At 39.8% G+C, this 18,198-nt stretch overlaps 1 protein-coding gene across 1 annotated transcript in view; it reads right to left on the bottom strand.

Moving 5' to 3' along the window:
• Positions 1-13,841: 13,841 nt before the first annotated feature.
• Positions 13,842-18,198, bottom strand: part of GTF2A1 (general transcription factor IIA subunit 1) — a 37,874-nt gene continuing 33,517 nt past the window's right edge. The window contains exon 9 of the mRNA XM_084891686.1: positions 13,842-18,105. Within this exon, the coding sequence (XP_084747812.1) occupies positions 17,998-18,105 (108 nt within the window). The 3' untranslated portion in view covers positions 13,842-17,997. The remainder of the gene's footprint in view (positions 18,106-18,198) is intronic.

Below are 18,198 nucleotides of genomic sequence, written 5' to 3'. Positions count from 1 at the left end.
CCTTCAGTCTTAAGGCTGACATTCTATCCACTGAGCCAAACTAGTCAGGGACCCTGACAGTCTATTTAAGGGGTTGACAAACTACTGCCCACTGGCAAAACTGAGCCCTCTAAGAGCTAAATGATTGTACCCAAAATTGTACCTCCTAAGAGCTAAATGATTAAAGACATCAAAAGAAGAAGAGCATTTTAAGGCACAAGGAAATTATATAACATTCACATGTTGATGTCCATAAATAAATTTTTAATGGAACACAGGCATAGTCATTCATTTACACACTGTCCGAAGCTATTTTTGTGCCACCACAACAGAGCTGAATCGTCTTGAGATGCACAGTCCCCGGAGCCTGGAATATGTACTCTCCAGCCCTTCACAGAACAATTTGCCAACTTCTGGTGTATTCTCAACTGATCAGCTAGAATGGCCCTTTTAAAACTCAAGTCAGATCAGGTCATTCCTCTGCTAAGCCCTAAAAAAAAAAAAATGCATCCTCTCAAATATAACAGCATATCTGGCATAGCTTACCTATTTGGCAATTATCTGCTTTACAATAAAATTATGTTCTGTGTTAGAAATTATAGATGGCCTTATATATATTTTTTAATAGACATGAGAAAAGTTTCCAGAACACACCCTTTACTCTGCAAGAAGTTCATTTATTGAGGGATCAATCTTACAGTAAGGATGCTCGTGTAGTTACACATCTAAAACACCTGGAGATCACTAAGATTCAGTCTAAGCTTTCCTTATAAAAACTCAGAGAAGTGGCCATCCACTGCCAGTAAGAAGCATTTGAATAGAAACTTTCTGGCTCAACTCATTCAATTATTGAGTACTTACTACATGCAAGATATGTAAATCAGAGATTTAAAAACAAAACAAAACACACACTCATCCCAGTCTTTAAAAAACTTAACACCTAGAGAGGAAGACAGATGTGTCCACAGCAGTATAAAAATTATTACAAAGAATTTCTGAATGTTAGTATAAAACAATGCTACCCAAAAGAAATATAGTGCAAGTCACTACATCACTGTAAATTTTCTAGTAGCCACATTAAAAGTAAAGTTAATTTTAATAACATGCTTTATTGAATCCAACATATACAAAATAGGATCATTTTGACATGTTATCAATATAAAAAGTATTGAGATATTTTACATTCTTTTTTCTTACTTCTAAGTCTTCAAAAGTCAGTGGGTACTTATGTCACTTTGCCATTTGGAAACCAAGTTTTCTTCAGAAAAACTTGACCCATATTCCAAGTTCATGAAATGTACAGTTGAAAAAAAAAAAATAGGTTTGCATACCCAAGTTATTCTAAACAGATTTAAAAGTTTTCCCATAACTAAATGAATATTGGTTTTTTAACTTGAAATTCAATTAGTTAAAATTTAAAATTCTCTTGTTGAGTAGCACTGGGCACATTTCATGTGTGCAATAGTCACCTGGGGCTCCTGGCCCCCCTAGTGGACAGCACAGGTTTAGGGCAGAGATTGCCAACCTTTCCTGCAAAGGGCCAGTGAGCAAATATTCTAGGCTTTGCTGGACCTATGAACCGCTGGCCTACAGGATTCTGCTTGGGGGGTAGAGAGGTCTTTAATAAGGTCACCATTAAGCAGGAACTTAAAAAATGAGTAGGATTTCCAAAGTAAAAATACAGGGAGGGTGGTGAGGAAGGCATTCCAGACTGAGGCATATGCATCAGCAAAGCTACTATGATACCATTAAGATGAGGAACCAGCATGCCTGGCACATAGGATTAGAGGGCTGGTGAAGGAAAGGAATGTGCTGGTTATGCTCCCAGAGGCACTCGCCAACTTCCTTTGTTGGGGACCTTTCTAGCTCTCCTGCCTTTGTGTCCCTCTTAGCTAGGACACTGACTGTTCAGCCCTACTGGCTGGCTCTTCCGTAGGTAACGTGGCCTTCTATGAAAGCCACACTTGCTTATCAAATATTGTTGTACTGAGCTGTAAGCGCTAGCTTGATGATACCTAAGATTTCATGGAAGTAGAGCCAGTTACATGATCTTTCTGGAAGCTCCTACTCCTATTTCTGAATCTGGGCCACCCAGTAACTAGGCTAATCCCATTTAGCCAGCCATGAAATCTACCAACCGTAATGTATATCAACTCCCTTATCAAAATCAACCCCCTGCCTTCCAAGGCTGGCAATAAAGAAGAAAGAATACAAGTTGAAGCTTTAAAGTTCACGTCCCCTCTCTTGTGGAAGGCCTCACTCCTTGGCCAACTTGAATTTCGGCTTGATTTCATGAGGGAGAATTTTCATTTTTCCTTTGTGTAAAGTAAGCACAAGAGGGTCTCCCCAGAGTCAAATACACATGCTTCCACACTGGGGTCGAAGGGCCCCTGCACTAGCCACATGCTGTATTTGTGCTCATCTAGGCTCCCACGTGTGTCCTAGGTCACTCCAGTCGCTGGACAGGAGGGCTCTTCAATTGTAATCCAAAATGGATCTGGCAGGCCCAGCGGCAGAGTCAAAACATGGCAAGAGATATGCTTTTTCCCAAATGTGGGGAAGGTTACCATGACCTAAAGCCAAAGCTCCCCTGTTCCTTGCCAGATCTGAATGACCTTTCTGGGGGAAAGAAAGAGAACCTTAATGAAACACGCCTGCCTCACTGTCCTCAGCCCAGCTGTCAATCAGGTCAGTGGATAAGGTCAACAGCTTGCCAAGCTGAAGGGTCATTGTCAACCAGTGGAACAAAAATAGGAGGGAGGACATTAAGCAGTTATTTTGTTCGTTTGTCCTTTTTGTTTTTTTTAATATATTGATTTCAGAGAGAGATAGAAACATCAATGATGAGAGAGAATTATTGATGGGCTGCCTCCTGCACGCCCCCTACTGGGGATCGAGCCTACAACCTGGGCATGTGCCCTTGGCCAGACTCGAACTGGGACCCTTCAGTGTGCAAGTGGAAGCACTATCCACTGAACAAACAGGCTCGGGCGCCTTAAGTGGGGTGAGCTGAGACACGAGGCACGGTCACCTACCTGGAGCTGCTTGAAAATGTCTCTCCCCTTTCCTCTTGCCAAAGAATTGGGGTGGCCCACCTCTGCCACCCCCACAGGGGTGCGGGGCCGGAACCCACACCACCGACTGGGAGGCCTCCCTGGTCTGCGACAAGACCGCCAAGCCGGCGGGATCCTGCAAGCCCCGGCTCCAAGTGCAGTCCCGGGTGGATTGTGGTCCCTGTTTGGATTCTATTTACTGCGCTGCTGGGAGCCATGGAGCCTAGGCCAGAATACAGCTGGGCAGCAGGCCGGGCACCCACTCTGTTCTCTGTAGTTTTTTCACGAAACACAATGCACATGGCTGCTCAGATTTTTTAAATTTACTGTAATTGTCAATTCCAAGAAAGAAGAAGAAGAAAAAAAGAATCGGGGCATCTCAAAGCACTCACAGGTGACTGGCGTCAGACCCCAATTTCCCACCAGGACAGCACTCTCTCCGTCTGAAGGCTGCACAGCTGAAGCAAGGCAGGCACTCCTCCTCGGCTGTCCCCAAGTGGGACTGACAGGGGTCCCATGCCCCTCACCCTAGAGGTCATTCTCTAACCAGCATATTATGATACTAATTGCTCTGGGCTGCTTCCCAGGCCAGGGAAACAGAAACACAGCCAAACAAGGTGAGGGCCCGGAATTAGGTTCTGTTCTTTACCTTCTGAAGCCTGCTTTTTAACATCTGAAATTCATTAAGGTGCTTCAGAAATAAAGGGCCATTGTTGTTGTTTTTTTTTTTTTTTTTTTTTCCTACCGCCTAGTTACAGCCCCAATCTGGCAGACGCTATGGCATCCATCTTCCTAGGATCACATTCCTCAAAGTGATCCTAGGAAGATGGATTCCCTCACGCCTCGGCATCTTTAAGGAGAAGGCAGCAGTTTAAGGACTCACTCTTCCCATTTTATGAATTATGCCCCCTCCTCCTGCTATCACTTCTGAAGAACCAAACAAAATGGTCACACTTCACAATTAGTAGTTTCACTGTTTTATATTCAATTACAAATAAAAATCCCCAGTGGTCACATTGAAGGCTATCTATATATGTAAAAGCCTAAGTGACTGTTACCACTGGACAGTGGCTATGACACGCACTGACCAACAGGGGGCAGACGATCAATGCAGGAGCTGCCCCCTGGTAGTCAGTGTGCTCCCACAGCCAATCTCCAGCAGCCTGCCAACCTCCTGCTGTCCCCCCCACCCATTGGGCAGGCCTGCTCTCATCACCTCCATTACTGGCCAGGCCAAGGGACCTCACCTGTGCACAAATTCATGCACCAGGCCTCTAGTGATTAAATAACTAAATTCTATTTTTTTCCTTACAATTGTTGTACTGCAACTGTTCCTTTCTAATCTCCTGTTTAAACACAGAAATAGCCCAACTGGCATGGCTCAGTGGTTGAGCATCCCTCTATGAACCAGGAGGTTACAGTTGGATTCCTGGTCAGGGCACATACCTGGGTTGCCGGCTTTATCCCCAGGAAAGGGTGTGCAGGAAGCAACGCTCAATGACTCTCTCTCATCATTGATGTTTCTATCTTTCTCTCCCTGTCCTTCCCTCTCTGAAGTCAATAAAAATATTCATTTTTTAAAAATAAAAAAACAGAAATTTATCACAAGAACTGGATGCATAAACTGAGCTCTACATGAGTATGAACAATTCTGAATCTGTGGGGGTTTACTCTTGAAACAAATGAAAACGTGTTAGGGTCTAGCTGTGTCACTGAGAGTTGTCCAAACTAACTTCCAAACTGAATACAATGTTTATTATTTATCTTGTTGTGATAAAACCACACAACATAAAATTTACCATTGCAACCATTTTTAAGCACACAGTTCAGTAGTGTTTCTTAAGTAGATTCATGTTGATGTGTAACTAAGCTCCAGATCTTTTTCATCTTGGAAAAATGAAACTCTCTACCACTTAAACAATAATTCCCCATTTTCCCTCCCCCAGCCTCTGGTAACCACCATTCTATTTTCTGTTTCTATGAAATGGACTACTTTTTTTAATTTTAATTTTTTTTTTGTTTGTTTGTTTAAATTGATTTCAGAGAGGAAAGGAGAGAGAGAGAGAGAGAGAGAGAGAGAGAGAGAGAGAGAGAGAGAGAGAGAGAGAGAGAGAGAGAGAAACATCAATGATGAGAGAGAATCATTAATTGACTGCCTTCTGCACATCTGCTACCGGGGATCTAGCCCACAATCTGGGTATGTGCCCTGACCAGAAACTGAACCATGACCTCCTGGTTCATAGGTTGTTGCTCAACCATGGAGCCACTCTGGCCGGGCTGAACCGGACTGTTTTTGAGACCTTCTATCAGTGGACTCACGCAATCTTTTATATTTTTGTGATTGTCTCATTTCACTCCTGTGAAACGTAGAAAGTGTAAAAATGTTTTTGTTTTTTTTAAAAAGATATGCAATATGAGTGAAGCTAACAAATATATTATTATTAAAATTCAACACTAATTGTGGTACTTGGGTCAATTAAAATTTACACCAAAAAATATTTCTTGTGGTAAGTGTTTTATCATTGACATTGTTTGGGATAACTGTTCTGTGATAGGAATAAAAACGCACCACATTCAATCAGCTTTATTATGGTCTTAACATTCTCTGCCAACAGTCCTCCCCTTCCTTCTGCTCTCCAGACTGAGCCCGCCCTGGGCATGTCTCTGCTGTATAATGTGTGCTACCTAGAGTCAGGGCCATTATGCCCATGCACCTAAATTGAAAAATGAAAGTAGGATTCTTCAATGATCCCAGGCCATCAGCCTCTGGGTTCCTACTTCCCTGCTACACCCTGAAACTCTCAAAAGCCAGGCCACTCGGATTGCATTAGGGAACTCTCTTTCAGGAATAAACATGCAGACAAATGGTGTGAACTGAGGGTAGACAGCTCTCCCTCAGGCAAACAAATGACTCTTTTCCTTTAACTCATTTAACTTTACACTATTGGTGGAGGGAAAAGCCATAATTGACCATTTTGCTGATCCCAAGTCAGTACAGAACCATTCTCCAGGGTGATCTTACCATCGTGACTCAGCGCTGTATTTGTTTGTCTCCCTGACAGTGTCTTTTTTCAGAATGCTGAGTACAGGCAGTGAAGAGTCAGAAGTGTGCCCAGAATGCCTCCTGGGAATAGAAACAGAAGACCAGGCTGCTGCAGGGACCATGCACCTGTCCACAGGTGTAGCTAAAGGTGGAAACCATTTGTTCCTGCAATCCGAGGAGATGGGGAGACCTAGCTCATCCTAATTCCGTCTTGGCCTCACTCTGCCAACCAGCCCAAGCTTTACTATTGTTTCACTTAGATGATCTTAGGAAAATTACTTCACCTCCGTAAAGCCCAGTCAACCATCTGTAAAAGGAAGCTAAAAATAAATGCTCTCCATGCTGGTGTGAGAGTTTAAAAAAATCAGGCAAAGCATTTGGCACTCAAGAAACATCCACTCCTAGTCTCTTTCCCTTCCACAAAAGCTGTATTTCCAAAACTTTCTTCTGTCCCACTAAGAGCTTTGTCTATAAAAGTGGCCGCATATCTTCTTCCACCTTAAACGGCCTACTTATTTGAGAACAAGAACTCCCCACATGAAATCTGTTGCTCATGGGAAGCAGAATTCTATGGGGAGGCTCCAGAATATATGGAACATGTCAGAGAGTGAGTTTGGAGAGCATGAAAATAACTTCAGTCCACATCACACACACAGTACTTAGAATTTGGAACCTACAAACTAAGTGCCGCCTCAAGATAGAGCACAGGGTCCTGATACATGTTTACACTAGGAAAAGAGAAGTTTTGGAGTTGACGGGCCCAGTGCAGGCAGACTTGTGCTAGAGCAGAGAGATAGCGATAGGCTGTGGAACCACCACCTCCAACTCCTACAGATGGCCTCATCCAAGCAAATCCCAACTTGGCCAACAGAGAGCAGCTATGGTAGGGAGGAGGCAGCTTGACCTGACTCTGCCAGCCCTCCCACCCTGTCACTCCACCAAGACTGGATCCGGTTGGATTTTGGGTCTAGCTGTCATGGTACTCATATGGGTACTCAATACGTGAATGCCACAATAAATAATCAAACTGAAACTCTTATGATCAAGGATAATTAGTCATCCAAGCACAACTGTAACCGATACTGATGAACAATAATATTAATCACGTAAATACACTGCTATTTTGTGCATCTAGTGTGAAGATTACAGGAAACTGAATGCCTAATAGGAAGAAGGGATTAATATGAAGGCAGAAGACTCCCAGGGGGGGAGAAAAAAAAAAAGTGATTCTTAAGCTATGCCCCATTGTCTCCACAGTTTTGCTGGATCAAACCTTGTTTACCCTCTCTTACCAACAGATAAATGTGGACGAATTTGAATACTGCATAGATGTGCAACCTTGCTATTGAGCCATGCAACAGACTGATTGCATGATTAATAAAAACTTATTTTTATTGCTCAATGTTCAAAGTGGCTCATTCCCATAGGAACTGAGCTGTACTATCAGTATTCTTGGTTGCAATCAACAAAAACAGACTCTGGTTAATGTGAGCAGATTTGAAGGGTAGAGTAGTTTGCCACTGAAATGAAAGCCTAGAAAACCAGCCTCTGGCAGAAATTGAGCAAGGGGAGGCCCTGACCTAGCAAAAGGCCGCCACTGTGTTTATATACACATCAAGGCCCAGGCAGTCACTGTCATATCACTGGGCCTGATGTGTATATAAAACCTCTGACTGATATTGAAACTTCATTTCATGCTCTCACACTCAAAGTCCTCTGATTTGAAAACTAACTACAAAGCTACAATAATTAAAATTTTGACACATGCTACAAAATAGATGAACCTGGGGCATTAGACTAAGTGAAATAAGCTAGTCACAAAAGAACAAATATTGCATAACTCCACTTAGTCAAAATCAGAGAGAGAGAAAATAGAATGATGACTATCAGGGGCTGGGTGAAAGAACTGGGAGTTATAGTTTCAGTTCTGTAAGAAAAAGTTCTGAAGATGGATGGTGGTGAGGGTAGCATATTATGATTTAATTTAATGCCATAAACTCCACAGTTAAGACTGGTTAAGATGACAAATTTTGTCCATTTTACCTTGAGATTTGGGCTCCTGTTTCTGAGTGCAGAAGCAGGTTGAAGTATCCATCATATATAAAAACTTGTTTGAAATTTTAACCCTGCAATTTTTGCTTCTGTAAATGCTTGCTTGCTTAAATAATAAGAAAAATAAGACTACTCCCATTCCAGAGAGGCGATAAACCTTCCCCAGACGAAGTTATCAGTGCTGGTGCCAGGCCAGGCCTTTGGTTAAGGTCTTAAAGCCCCAGCACATAGGGCTCTTTAAGAACTTGCAAAGGGGATCAGAAAACCCCATACTTGGAAGACAAAGGACTTAAAAAATAGAAAGGGGGACAACTTCCTCCATGTTTCAGCTCAGAATTTGAAAGACATTTTCCTCTGGGGCCGTGCATCATCATCATCATCATCATGTGTAACTCCATTTCTCTAAGCGTTGCTTGGTTTTCTCTGGTCTTCTGCAACGAGGTGAGGAATCACCATTCCACTTCCAGCAAAAAAGGCAGAGCCCTCCCTCCATCTTGTTTAGCAGGAAGGAAAATAGGAAGGGTATACTGAGAAGTCTAAACAACAAATGTCCCTCATTCGTCCTGTTAAAGTTTGTTTCATCACCTCTTGAAGCCCACCTGGGTGGAATTCTTAGTTTTCCTGGCCCTCCTTGCCCTGCCCTGCTTTGCCACCCTAATCTGAGTACAGTTCTGTCAGCCTCAAGAAAGTCAGTGGGCTCCTTTCAAAATGAAGGAGACAGACCCCTGACTTTCTTCAAATTAACCAGCATACCACTTTTCATTACTCACTCATTTCTTCATTTTACAAGTCTGTACTTCTTTGTGCCCTGCACAGAGTTCAGTCCTGAAAACATTGCTGTGAATGTAAAAGACAGCACAGCCCTAATGGAATTTGTAGTCTAGTGACCCCCCCTAAGGAGCAGTACAAAATATTTTCTTGGGGCTTTTAATAATTGCCTAACTTCTGATTAATGTGATGATCTCTCTGAACAGCTATTCAAACACACACACACACACACACACACACACACACACACACACACATACACACACACACACACACACACACACGGCCCTTGAGACCTCTCAAGTTTTCCTCTCCCATGGTATGTGTTGGCATTTTGAGCTTTTTCACTTTTTAGAACTCTGAGAAACAGGTGATTATTAAGGAATGGAAATTACTCCTTTAAACTGACCTCCCTGAGATTTTTAAACAACAAAGCAGCCAGCTGTGCCGCTTCTCTCATTACTGTTAGGAGTGTTTCCACACAAGGAGGAACAGAACAAAGCAAACAGCCTTCCTGGTTCCAGAATACAATTTACTTTCATTTTGAAAAGGCAACAAGGCTTTCAGCAGCTTCTCACTGACAAGCCTCCAGGAAACAGAAAGGCCTACAGGGTAACTTCTGGGCTTTGAATTGAATGGAATCTTTTTATAAATCATTTTGCATTTGTTCTTAAAACCAAGAGGAGGGGCTGGCAGGCTGCCACATGGGAGCACCGACTCAGTGCCAGAAAACTCACATAGTTAGCATGACTATGCAGGCTGGTGTTGGAAAAGGAAAGGTGCTACCCTGGAGTTGTAACTAAGCATAAGAAACAACCAACATACACATGAACACACAAGTTCAACAAAACATGGCCAGGGCCCATCACTGCCTGTAGGCTGCCGGCCTCAGGACAACGGAAAGGGAATTTATCTAGGTATCAGGAGACCTAGCTATACCTTTTATTAGTGGTACAATGTTGACCAATTTGCATCACTTCATGTCCTAAAGTCCTCCACTATAGACTATGAAGATCAAACCAGTAGAAGCAAAAAGCCTATTTTGCTAACATAATATTTTTAGAGTCTAATATGTGCCATACACTTTATGTACACTATACCTTACAGCGAAGATGCAAGATAACCATTACTATATCAGCTTCATAGATGAGGGATTTGAGGCTCAGAGAGAGTGGGTACTCCTGGCACTCGACCCTGGGTCAGTCTGTTTGCAAAGCCTAGGCTATTTCACATTATAGTATTCTTCACTATGTGACTAAGGGCTGTGCTTATTTGCCCTGCAACTCTAGCTCTAGGCAAGCAAGAGCTTAAGGCTCATAACCTGGGCCTAAACCAAGCCACCTAGGGAAAAATACAGAAAATTATATGCAACTATAAATGAAGGCAAGCAAGGGGGGGGGGGGAGAGTAACAGGATAAAGAAAAATAACAGTAAACAGAAAATAACTACGATATTTGGTATCTATGGTATCTATGGTAAATAGAAAAAATTACCTACTAACAAGCTTATTTATAAGACTAGAGCCCCGGTGCATGAAATTTGTGTATTGGGGGTGGTGGTGTGTCCCTCAGCACAGCCTGCATCTCTCCAATATGAGACCCTCGGTGAAATTGGGCCTAAACAGGCAGTCAGACATCCCTCTCAAAATCCAGGACTGCTGGCTCCCAACCACTCTCCTGCCTGCCTGCCTGATTGCCCCTAACTGCTTTTTGCCTGCCAGCCTGATCACCCCCCAACCATTCCCCTGACAGCCTGATTAACTCCTAATTGCTCCCCTGCAGGTCTGGTCACCACGAACTGCCCTCTCCTGCTGGACCGGTCACCCCTAACTGCCCTCCATTGCCAGCCTGGTCCCCCTGAAATGCCCTCCACTGCAAGCCTTGTCCCTTTCAACTGCCCTTTCATACAGGCCTGGTCTCCCCCAACTGCCCTCCCTTGCAGGCCTGGTTGCCCCTAACTGCCCTCCCCTACCAGCCTAGTCACCCCTGCCATTCCTTGCAGACCTGGTCCCTCCCAACTGCCTTCCCCTGCTGGTTATCTTGTGAAGGCCATCTTGTGTGTTGGAGTGATCCTCAATTTGCGTATTACCTCTTTATTATATAGGACTAGAGGTCTGGTGCACGAAATTTGTGCACGGTGTGGGGGGATGTCCCTCAGCCCAGCCTGCACCCTCTCCAATCTGAGACCCCTCGAGGGTTTTCCGACTGCCCTCTCAGAATCCAGGACTGCTGGCTCCCAACTGCTTGCCTGCCTGCCTGCCTGCCTGATTGCCCCCTAACCATCCCCCTGACAGCCTAATTGATGCCTAACTGCTCCCCTGCCAGACCTATTGCCCCTAACTGCCCTCCCCTGCCAGCCTGGTCACCCCTAACTGCCCTCCCTTGCAGGCCTGGTCCCTCCCAACTGCCCTCCCCTGCTGGTCTGATCACCCATAACTGCCTTCCCCTGCTGGCCATCTTGTGGCAGCCATCTTGTGGTGGCCATCTTGTGTCCACATGGGGATAGCTATCTTGTGTGTTGGAATGGTGGTCAATTTGCATATTACTCTTTTATTAGATAGGATGTCATTAAGAACCTATTATCTTTCCATCATCTGCTCTGCCTCCTGGTGTTTATTGTAAGTTTGATGCTCCTCAAGATCAGAGGACAGCTGCTGAGGCCATAGGAGGTACATACTCTTATATTGTAAATCAGAAGCTGCCTTAATCAATAAGACAGATTAATGTGGAGTCTTTTTTATTACGCTAGCACTAGTGTGCTCAAAGTAGAATGTCTCTGTCAAATTCTGGGCTCCAACATGGTAGAAGTCTTCTCTATTTATACTTTTTCAGCTCTTTGTCTTCCAAATTTGGAACAAGGCTTCCTGACCTTCTGAGAAAAAGTCCTGGGTGCTGGGACAGGGCAGTGAGACTATATCTGGCCTGGCACCAGCACTGACAATTCTGCTGGGGCATAGTTTATGGCCTCATAATGAGAGTAGTCTTACTTTTTCCTATTATTTAAGCAAGTGTTTACAGAAGCCAAAATAGCAGGATTAGAATTTCAAACAGCAGTTTTTACACAAGATGGAGGCTACTATACTTCAATACTTTCTCATTTAAATCTGAAAAAGAGATCTTTTGTCTGAGCATTTCAAGCAAGAGTCCTGAAATTCACCAAATAAGACTTCTTAGGTCACACTCCCTCCCCTGAACCAGTGACTATAGCCATCTTGTGTTGGAGTAACAGTCAATTTGCATATTACTCTTTTATTATATAGGATTTTCACAACCCTATGAGGAAGTCACGTTTGGTAACATGCAACCTAGTTTTGTGTCCTGACTGGAAGTTGAACCCACAACTTTTTGGCAAGGGATGATGCTCCAACCAGCTGAGCCACCCAGCCAGGGCCTAACTACTTTTTAAAGGTGGCAACTGTCTTATTCATGTCTGGATCCTCCAATAATACTGATCACAATTTCTGGTCCATGGAAGATCACTAAAGTAAGTTGAACTAGTTAATATATACTCTACTATACTCAATTTCCTATTTAACTAGAAAAACTGTATTTCAAAACAGAAACAAAGGTGTGCAACTATTTCTATTTGCCTTTCCTCCTTGGCTAGTAAGTAGGAGGGTTGACACACAAGTCATTTGCCTCCAGAAATAGGATTGCGAGTAATCAGCTAGGAGAGGGATTCAGGTCAGTGTCAGTGAGGTAACCAGAGTTTCAATCTCTTTGAATAACAATACATATTTCAGTATTTTTGTTTTTTTCCATAAACAATCCGGGCAGAATCCATTGATATTTGGGAAAATCAAGTAATTAGCAAAAATGTTCTAGTTCAATTACAATTTGAACTTTAGGGAAATTCAACCTATTTTAGACATAATGTATGAAATGTTTCCTTTGGGGAGGAAAAGGCCTAGAGCCTTCACACCTTTTCATGACCCCTCTTCCTGTACTGCTGCAGCCAGATGAGCTGCTTTCCTAACTCAACTCAACCTCCCAGGCTTAGTTGAGTTGTAACCAAATTTTTCACTGTCCCTTATTGATCAGACCACATTCTCTTTTGCTATTTTTGACCACTTAAATGTTTTTTTTTTCAACTCAACTAGTCATTTTATATTATGCAAATTATGAAATTAATAACTGAATTGTGACATCTGAATACTTAAGTATGTCAAAATCCATTCTAAGAGCTATACATGTAATACCTCACTTAATCCTTGAAACCATATACATTATAGACAGAAAAACTAAGGCCAAAAAGGTTGATCATCAACTTAGGAGCCTGTATTAAACTGCAAAATTACAAGGTTTTCTGGCAATAAAATCTTTATTATGATTGTTTTTAATGGTTAAAATTTGCATGTCTCCTACAGTAGTCCATAACAGGATAAAAAATTACAAAAAGACAAGCTTCTTAATGTTTCACTTGAATTAATTATATAATTAAAATGCCTGCTAATGATTTAATAGCTTCAAATATAACACAAAATATATTCAATATATAATATAGACCTCAGAAATCTGATTCTATTATGCAATTATTTACAAACTGAATTAAAAGTTAGCTAAACAGATGAATTAAAAAACAAGTATATTCTGAAATAATTGTATCCTAAGTATCTATTCTTTGGAGTAGAAATACTCATTTAATACAATATATATTTACATCAACTTTAGTAACAATTTGTTGGTGAGGATTTAGCCCAATTTAAATTCCTGTGTGCTGGGAAATACAATTATTCTTTTTTAAAGCCATTAGCATTTGTAGTTCAGTTTAATAACTCAGAATATCCCATCCTACTTAATTTTAAAGGTATAGGACATAATGATACCCCTTTTGTAGATAAATGGAATTTACTTTCATTAACAATGTAAAGCGTTTTCCTTTCTAAACTGTATAATTTTTATTGTTATCTATATAATGTTATACACTAGTAAGCAAAGCAAGCAACATTACTTTAAATAACATCTTTAATTAAAAGTTTTGCAAAGGTAAATATTAAACTTAAAATAGGTCTTAGTACATCAAAATACTAAGTTCTCTAATTGTATTCCAAGATGTTCTTTAAAACATAATATCCCGTATATCACAGAAGAGCAACCTTGATCTGCAATTGTACAGATGAATTATACAAACATAATAAATATATTTACGCCCTTACACATAACAGTATGTACAACAGCAGTTGACAACAGTAGCTCAGAACAGCAAAAAAGGATTAGTCCCTCCCCCAAATTGTGGCCCTGACGCATACTGGACTGATTTAAGGAACCTTGATAGAAATAGTTATTAGCTAGGTAAATAGTAACTTACTAATAGTTAGTAGTTACTAATAACTCAATGAGTTCTTCCTTTAAAAAGGAAAAAAGTTTCTTTTGTTCCTCAAAACAAACAAAAATATTAAGTTTGTGTGTTCTTCCTTAAACCATAAAAAATGACAAAAAATAGACTAAGGCAGGCTTAACAGGGAAATATAAACTTCAGAATAATTTCCATAGCATAATAGATTAAAATGCAAAACTATTTAACATAAACTCATGAGGAACTATATAAAAGCAACTACTTTTTAACCAATGAATTCAAAATCTGAATAGCTGATTCAAACAGGTGGAAGACAGACAAATGAAATAAAATGAAAATGTACAAAGATGGATTCAATAAAATATTACATTGCACAAAATCTCAAAAAAGTTCAAGATGAAATAATCTGAAAAAAATAGAAATTTTCTAAGTGGAAGAAAATGTTAAGTTATAAAGGGAACTCCCAAGAGGAAATTATGTCTGTTTTCCTGCACAAGGCATATTTATCTTCTGAAAAGAATGGTAACATTATTGCTATAAGATAATCAAAAATTAGTCTTAGAGGAGACAACCCTTTTCATTCCTCCATAAAAAGCAGAAAAAATAAGAAAACCAAATCCTTGATTTTCTCTATAGCAAAAGAAAATCTTTATACAAAAGCTATTATATTTTTATGTTCTTGATGTCTAAAACCGGAATCTATTAGAATATGCTCTTCAAAATTACTATACACACTGCTCAAATCTTGATGTATTCCTAGAACATCAAGGTGGCTTTGATTTTAAGAGAGGCAATATAAATGTGGTATTATGATGGCATATAATTAACAGAAAGAAACGTGAACATTTAAAAAAATATAAAAGCCCAATATAAAGATCCCCCTTATATAACAGACATTTTATTATAGAAACTAATTGCACATTAAAGAGTTGTTTTAGCAAAATGTGGCTCTCCACAGAAATTAACTGTGCTCTCAGGCATGCATGTGGTCTGATTATCTCAATGACCACCACCAACAAAAAAAAAAAGAGTACAGATACTGAAAGGCACACATTTCCACACTTTATCAAGTAATTTTATGTAAATTTCCCTTCACACTGTTGATTAATGTTCATCTTTTTTTAATAAAAGGTGCCATCACCTTCTGTGCAAATCTAAACAATTTCTCTTCTGAAAACTTTACCTGTTTTCATAAAACCAAGTCTGAACAATTTTCCCTCTTTGAATAAACATTTTCATTTTAAAATTCTGAAGTGGGAATCCTTGCCTTTCCAAAGGAATGACATTTTTATAGAACTTAATGAAACGATTTGTTATATACAATGTTAAAAGCATGATTAAGAATTCAAGTACAATAAAAGATAAGTAAGTGGCATTCTTATAGCAAGCCACCATAATAAAACTAAAACATGCTATTTGATTAAAAAGGAACACAATGCAGTGATACATAAGAGCACAATTTGGTATGCAGTGTTGTTGATCTGGCTCTCAGGATTTTCACAGGTAAAAGAAAAGCATTTGCCAAGTGTGCCTTAATTAATATGCAATACACAGGTGCAACTACTACAAACAATTAATTCCTGCTTCAAAATAACCCAAGTGAATCACTCTGAAAGCAGTGGTTTTTCATGTTTGAAAATAACATTATAAAAACAGGCTAGTATCCAATTCTACTATGAATATCGAATGCTTGCCTACATAGAGGGCCCAAAACATGAGCTGAATATCATATAATAATACAAGGTTCAGTAGCATAATAACTACTAGATAGCCAAAAGGTTTCAATCAACACTGCAGCACTGCTAAACTTTTATAGGTAGTTCAGGTCAATGACTCTTCATTGGGTAAATATCAACCTACTATCAACTATACTGAAGGACAACTGAACAAGAGGACTTCTGTGATTCCACCCCCTCCCTTCTCTTCTCCCAATCTCAATAAAACAAACAAGCATATGTGTGCTTTGAGAGTAATCGGGTAAACAAATAAATCTCCCCTCGAAAAAACTAAATTAACATAGCAAAAATAAAAACCGTATTACCAGTTACAGCATCTAATAAAACCTAACTACTAGCATGCCAGAAACCACCATTTATATCAAAGTTCAGAACATAAGTTAAAGGGACCAAGTTGGTAATGTGGGGTAGGAAGTAGGTGGGGGGAGGGGGGGGGGATTAGCCTTTTTGAGAATTTTAAAGATTTGTGTTGTTAAAAAAAAAAAAGAAAAAAGAAAAGAAATATATAATAAGCTCACAGTTTTTCTTTGCAATGTACTTTAAAGTGTTTCTATTTTACTTCTGGAAACACAAAGGCAAATAAAAGATAAAAATGGAAGACTTTTAAAAAATCAATATACAAAAGTTAAACACATGTGAATTCTGTCCAGATAAACCATGAAAAGAATTAGCTGTAGGAACAAAGGTGAAGACAAGTGCTCCTACAGTTCTCCCAGGCAACTCGTGCACACTGAGCACAGTACTGCCATATTGTATTTTAGAGCCCCTTACAGAATTAGAGCTATGTATTCTTAATATACATACTAAGTTTCTATTATTTTCAATAAAAGTCAAATTTATATGCTTTCTTCCCGGTGTGCAAACTAAAGCCCATGTATTTAATATTATCAATGGCCTGGAAGGGCCACCAAATGAAAGAGGTAAATATGTACTTAGTGGCCCACACCCTCCTACCTCAAAATTACCCCTCAAATTACAAAGTTAAATTTTTAAAAATCTGTTCAATTAAAATAATAGTTTTATAATTCTTACTAGTAAAGACAAGAAACTTTTATAATTATTAAATTGTTTAATAAAAACCCAGGTCCTCACCACTGCCTAACACTTCAGTCAATGCACTGAATGTTATCTGAATGTATGTTTAGCTTAAAGACTAAACAACCCATATAAGCATGCACTTCAGCCCAACTGGAAAAAAATCTGTATTTAGTCTTATGTATATTTCAGCTAAATGGTACCTTTGTGACATAAAACCATATTTCTAAGGAGCCACTTAACGATTTCTTTTTAAGGTATGGGGCTAAAAGAAACAATTACACTTTTTTGTAAGGAAACTGAAATTGGCATTTTAATTCTGCTTAGATGAGACTTTAGTTTAATGATTATGAAAACCTAATCAAAATAAGTAGCCATTCCTGGGTAATTTTTGTCTCCAAATTGTGGTCATTGATTACTTCCTTTAACTCTTAAACAGATGTTTCATAAAGCAGGGAAGTAAGAGGTATATATCACTGAGGGAGAAAGCAAGTAAAAATATTTAAGACCTATTATAAGAGTTCTATTGTAAATTGTTTCCTTACACAAGTCAATTAAAATTCAATACCATAATTCTTGCCCTCTTGTAAAAAGCGCACACGCAATTTTTACCAAATATAACCACATACAATAAGCAGTTTCATTTCAATCTATCAAAAGGAAAGTTTCTTTAGTTCATTCTAACAAGTATTTTCTGATTGAACCCAAGGTGGAGGAAGGAATATAGACAAAGCTTTACATGCTAATTACCAGTGGCAGGTACCTGTATTTAAAATGGACAATTAGGGTTTTCCTACACAAAACCCCAATGCCCCCTTCCCCAACAACCCCAGGTGCTACAGTTCCATGGCTTGCCAGTTAGAAGTAGTGTCTATGTTGTCAAGGTCTCTTTGTTCCAGTAGCTTTGCTTCTACTGCACTTTTTCTGACATGCAGAAGTTAAGTTTTGGTTGGAGTATGTCCCAAGTTTCAAACTGTCACTTTAATTTTTTTTAAAGTTTCTTTCATTTTATTTATAAAAGAAAAGAACCAACTCTTCACCATTCTGCATCTCCAATGGCTTTGGAAAATATATAATCTCTTCCATTAAGATTCATAATGCCATCCTTAAGATGAAATTTCCATTTGTTTTTACTTCTGTGTATCTAAAGAGACAAAGAATGTAAGAAATACGAACAACAAAGGAACAAACAAAAAAGCCCATTCACACAACGAAAGACCTTTGTCTTGTACATTAC

Source organism: Pipistrellus hanaki (assembly GCF_964339955.1).
Source record: "Pipistrellus hanaki genome assembly, chromosome: 1".
Classification (NCBI taxonomy): domain Eukaryota; kingdom Metazoa; phylum Chordata; class Mammalia; order Chiroptera; family Vespertilionidae; genus Pipistrellus; species Pipistrellus hanaki.
This window is presented reverse-complemented; position numbering and strand designations above follow the sequence as displayed.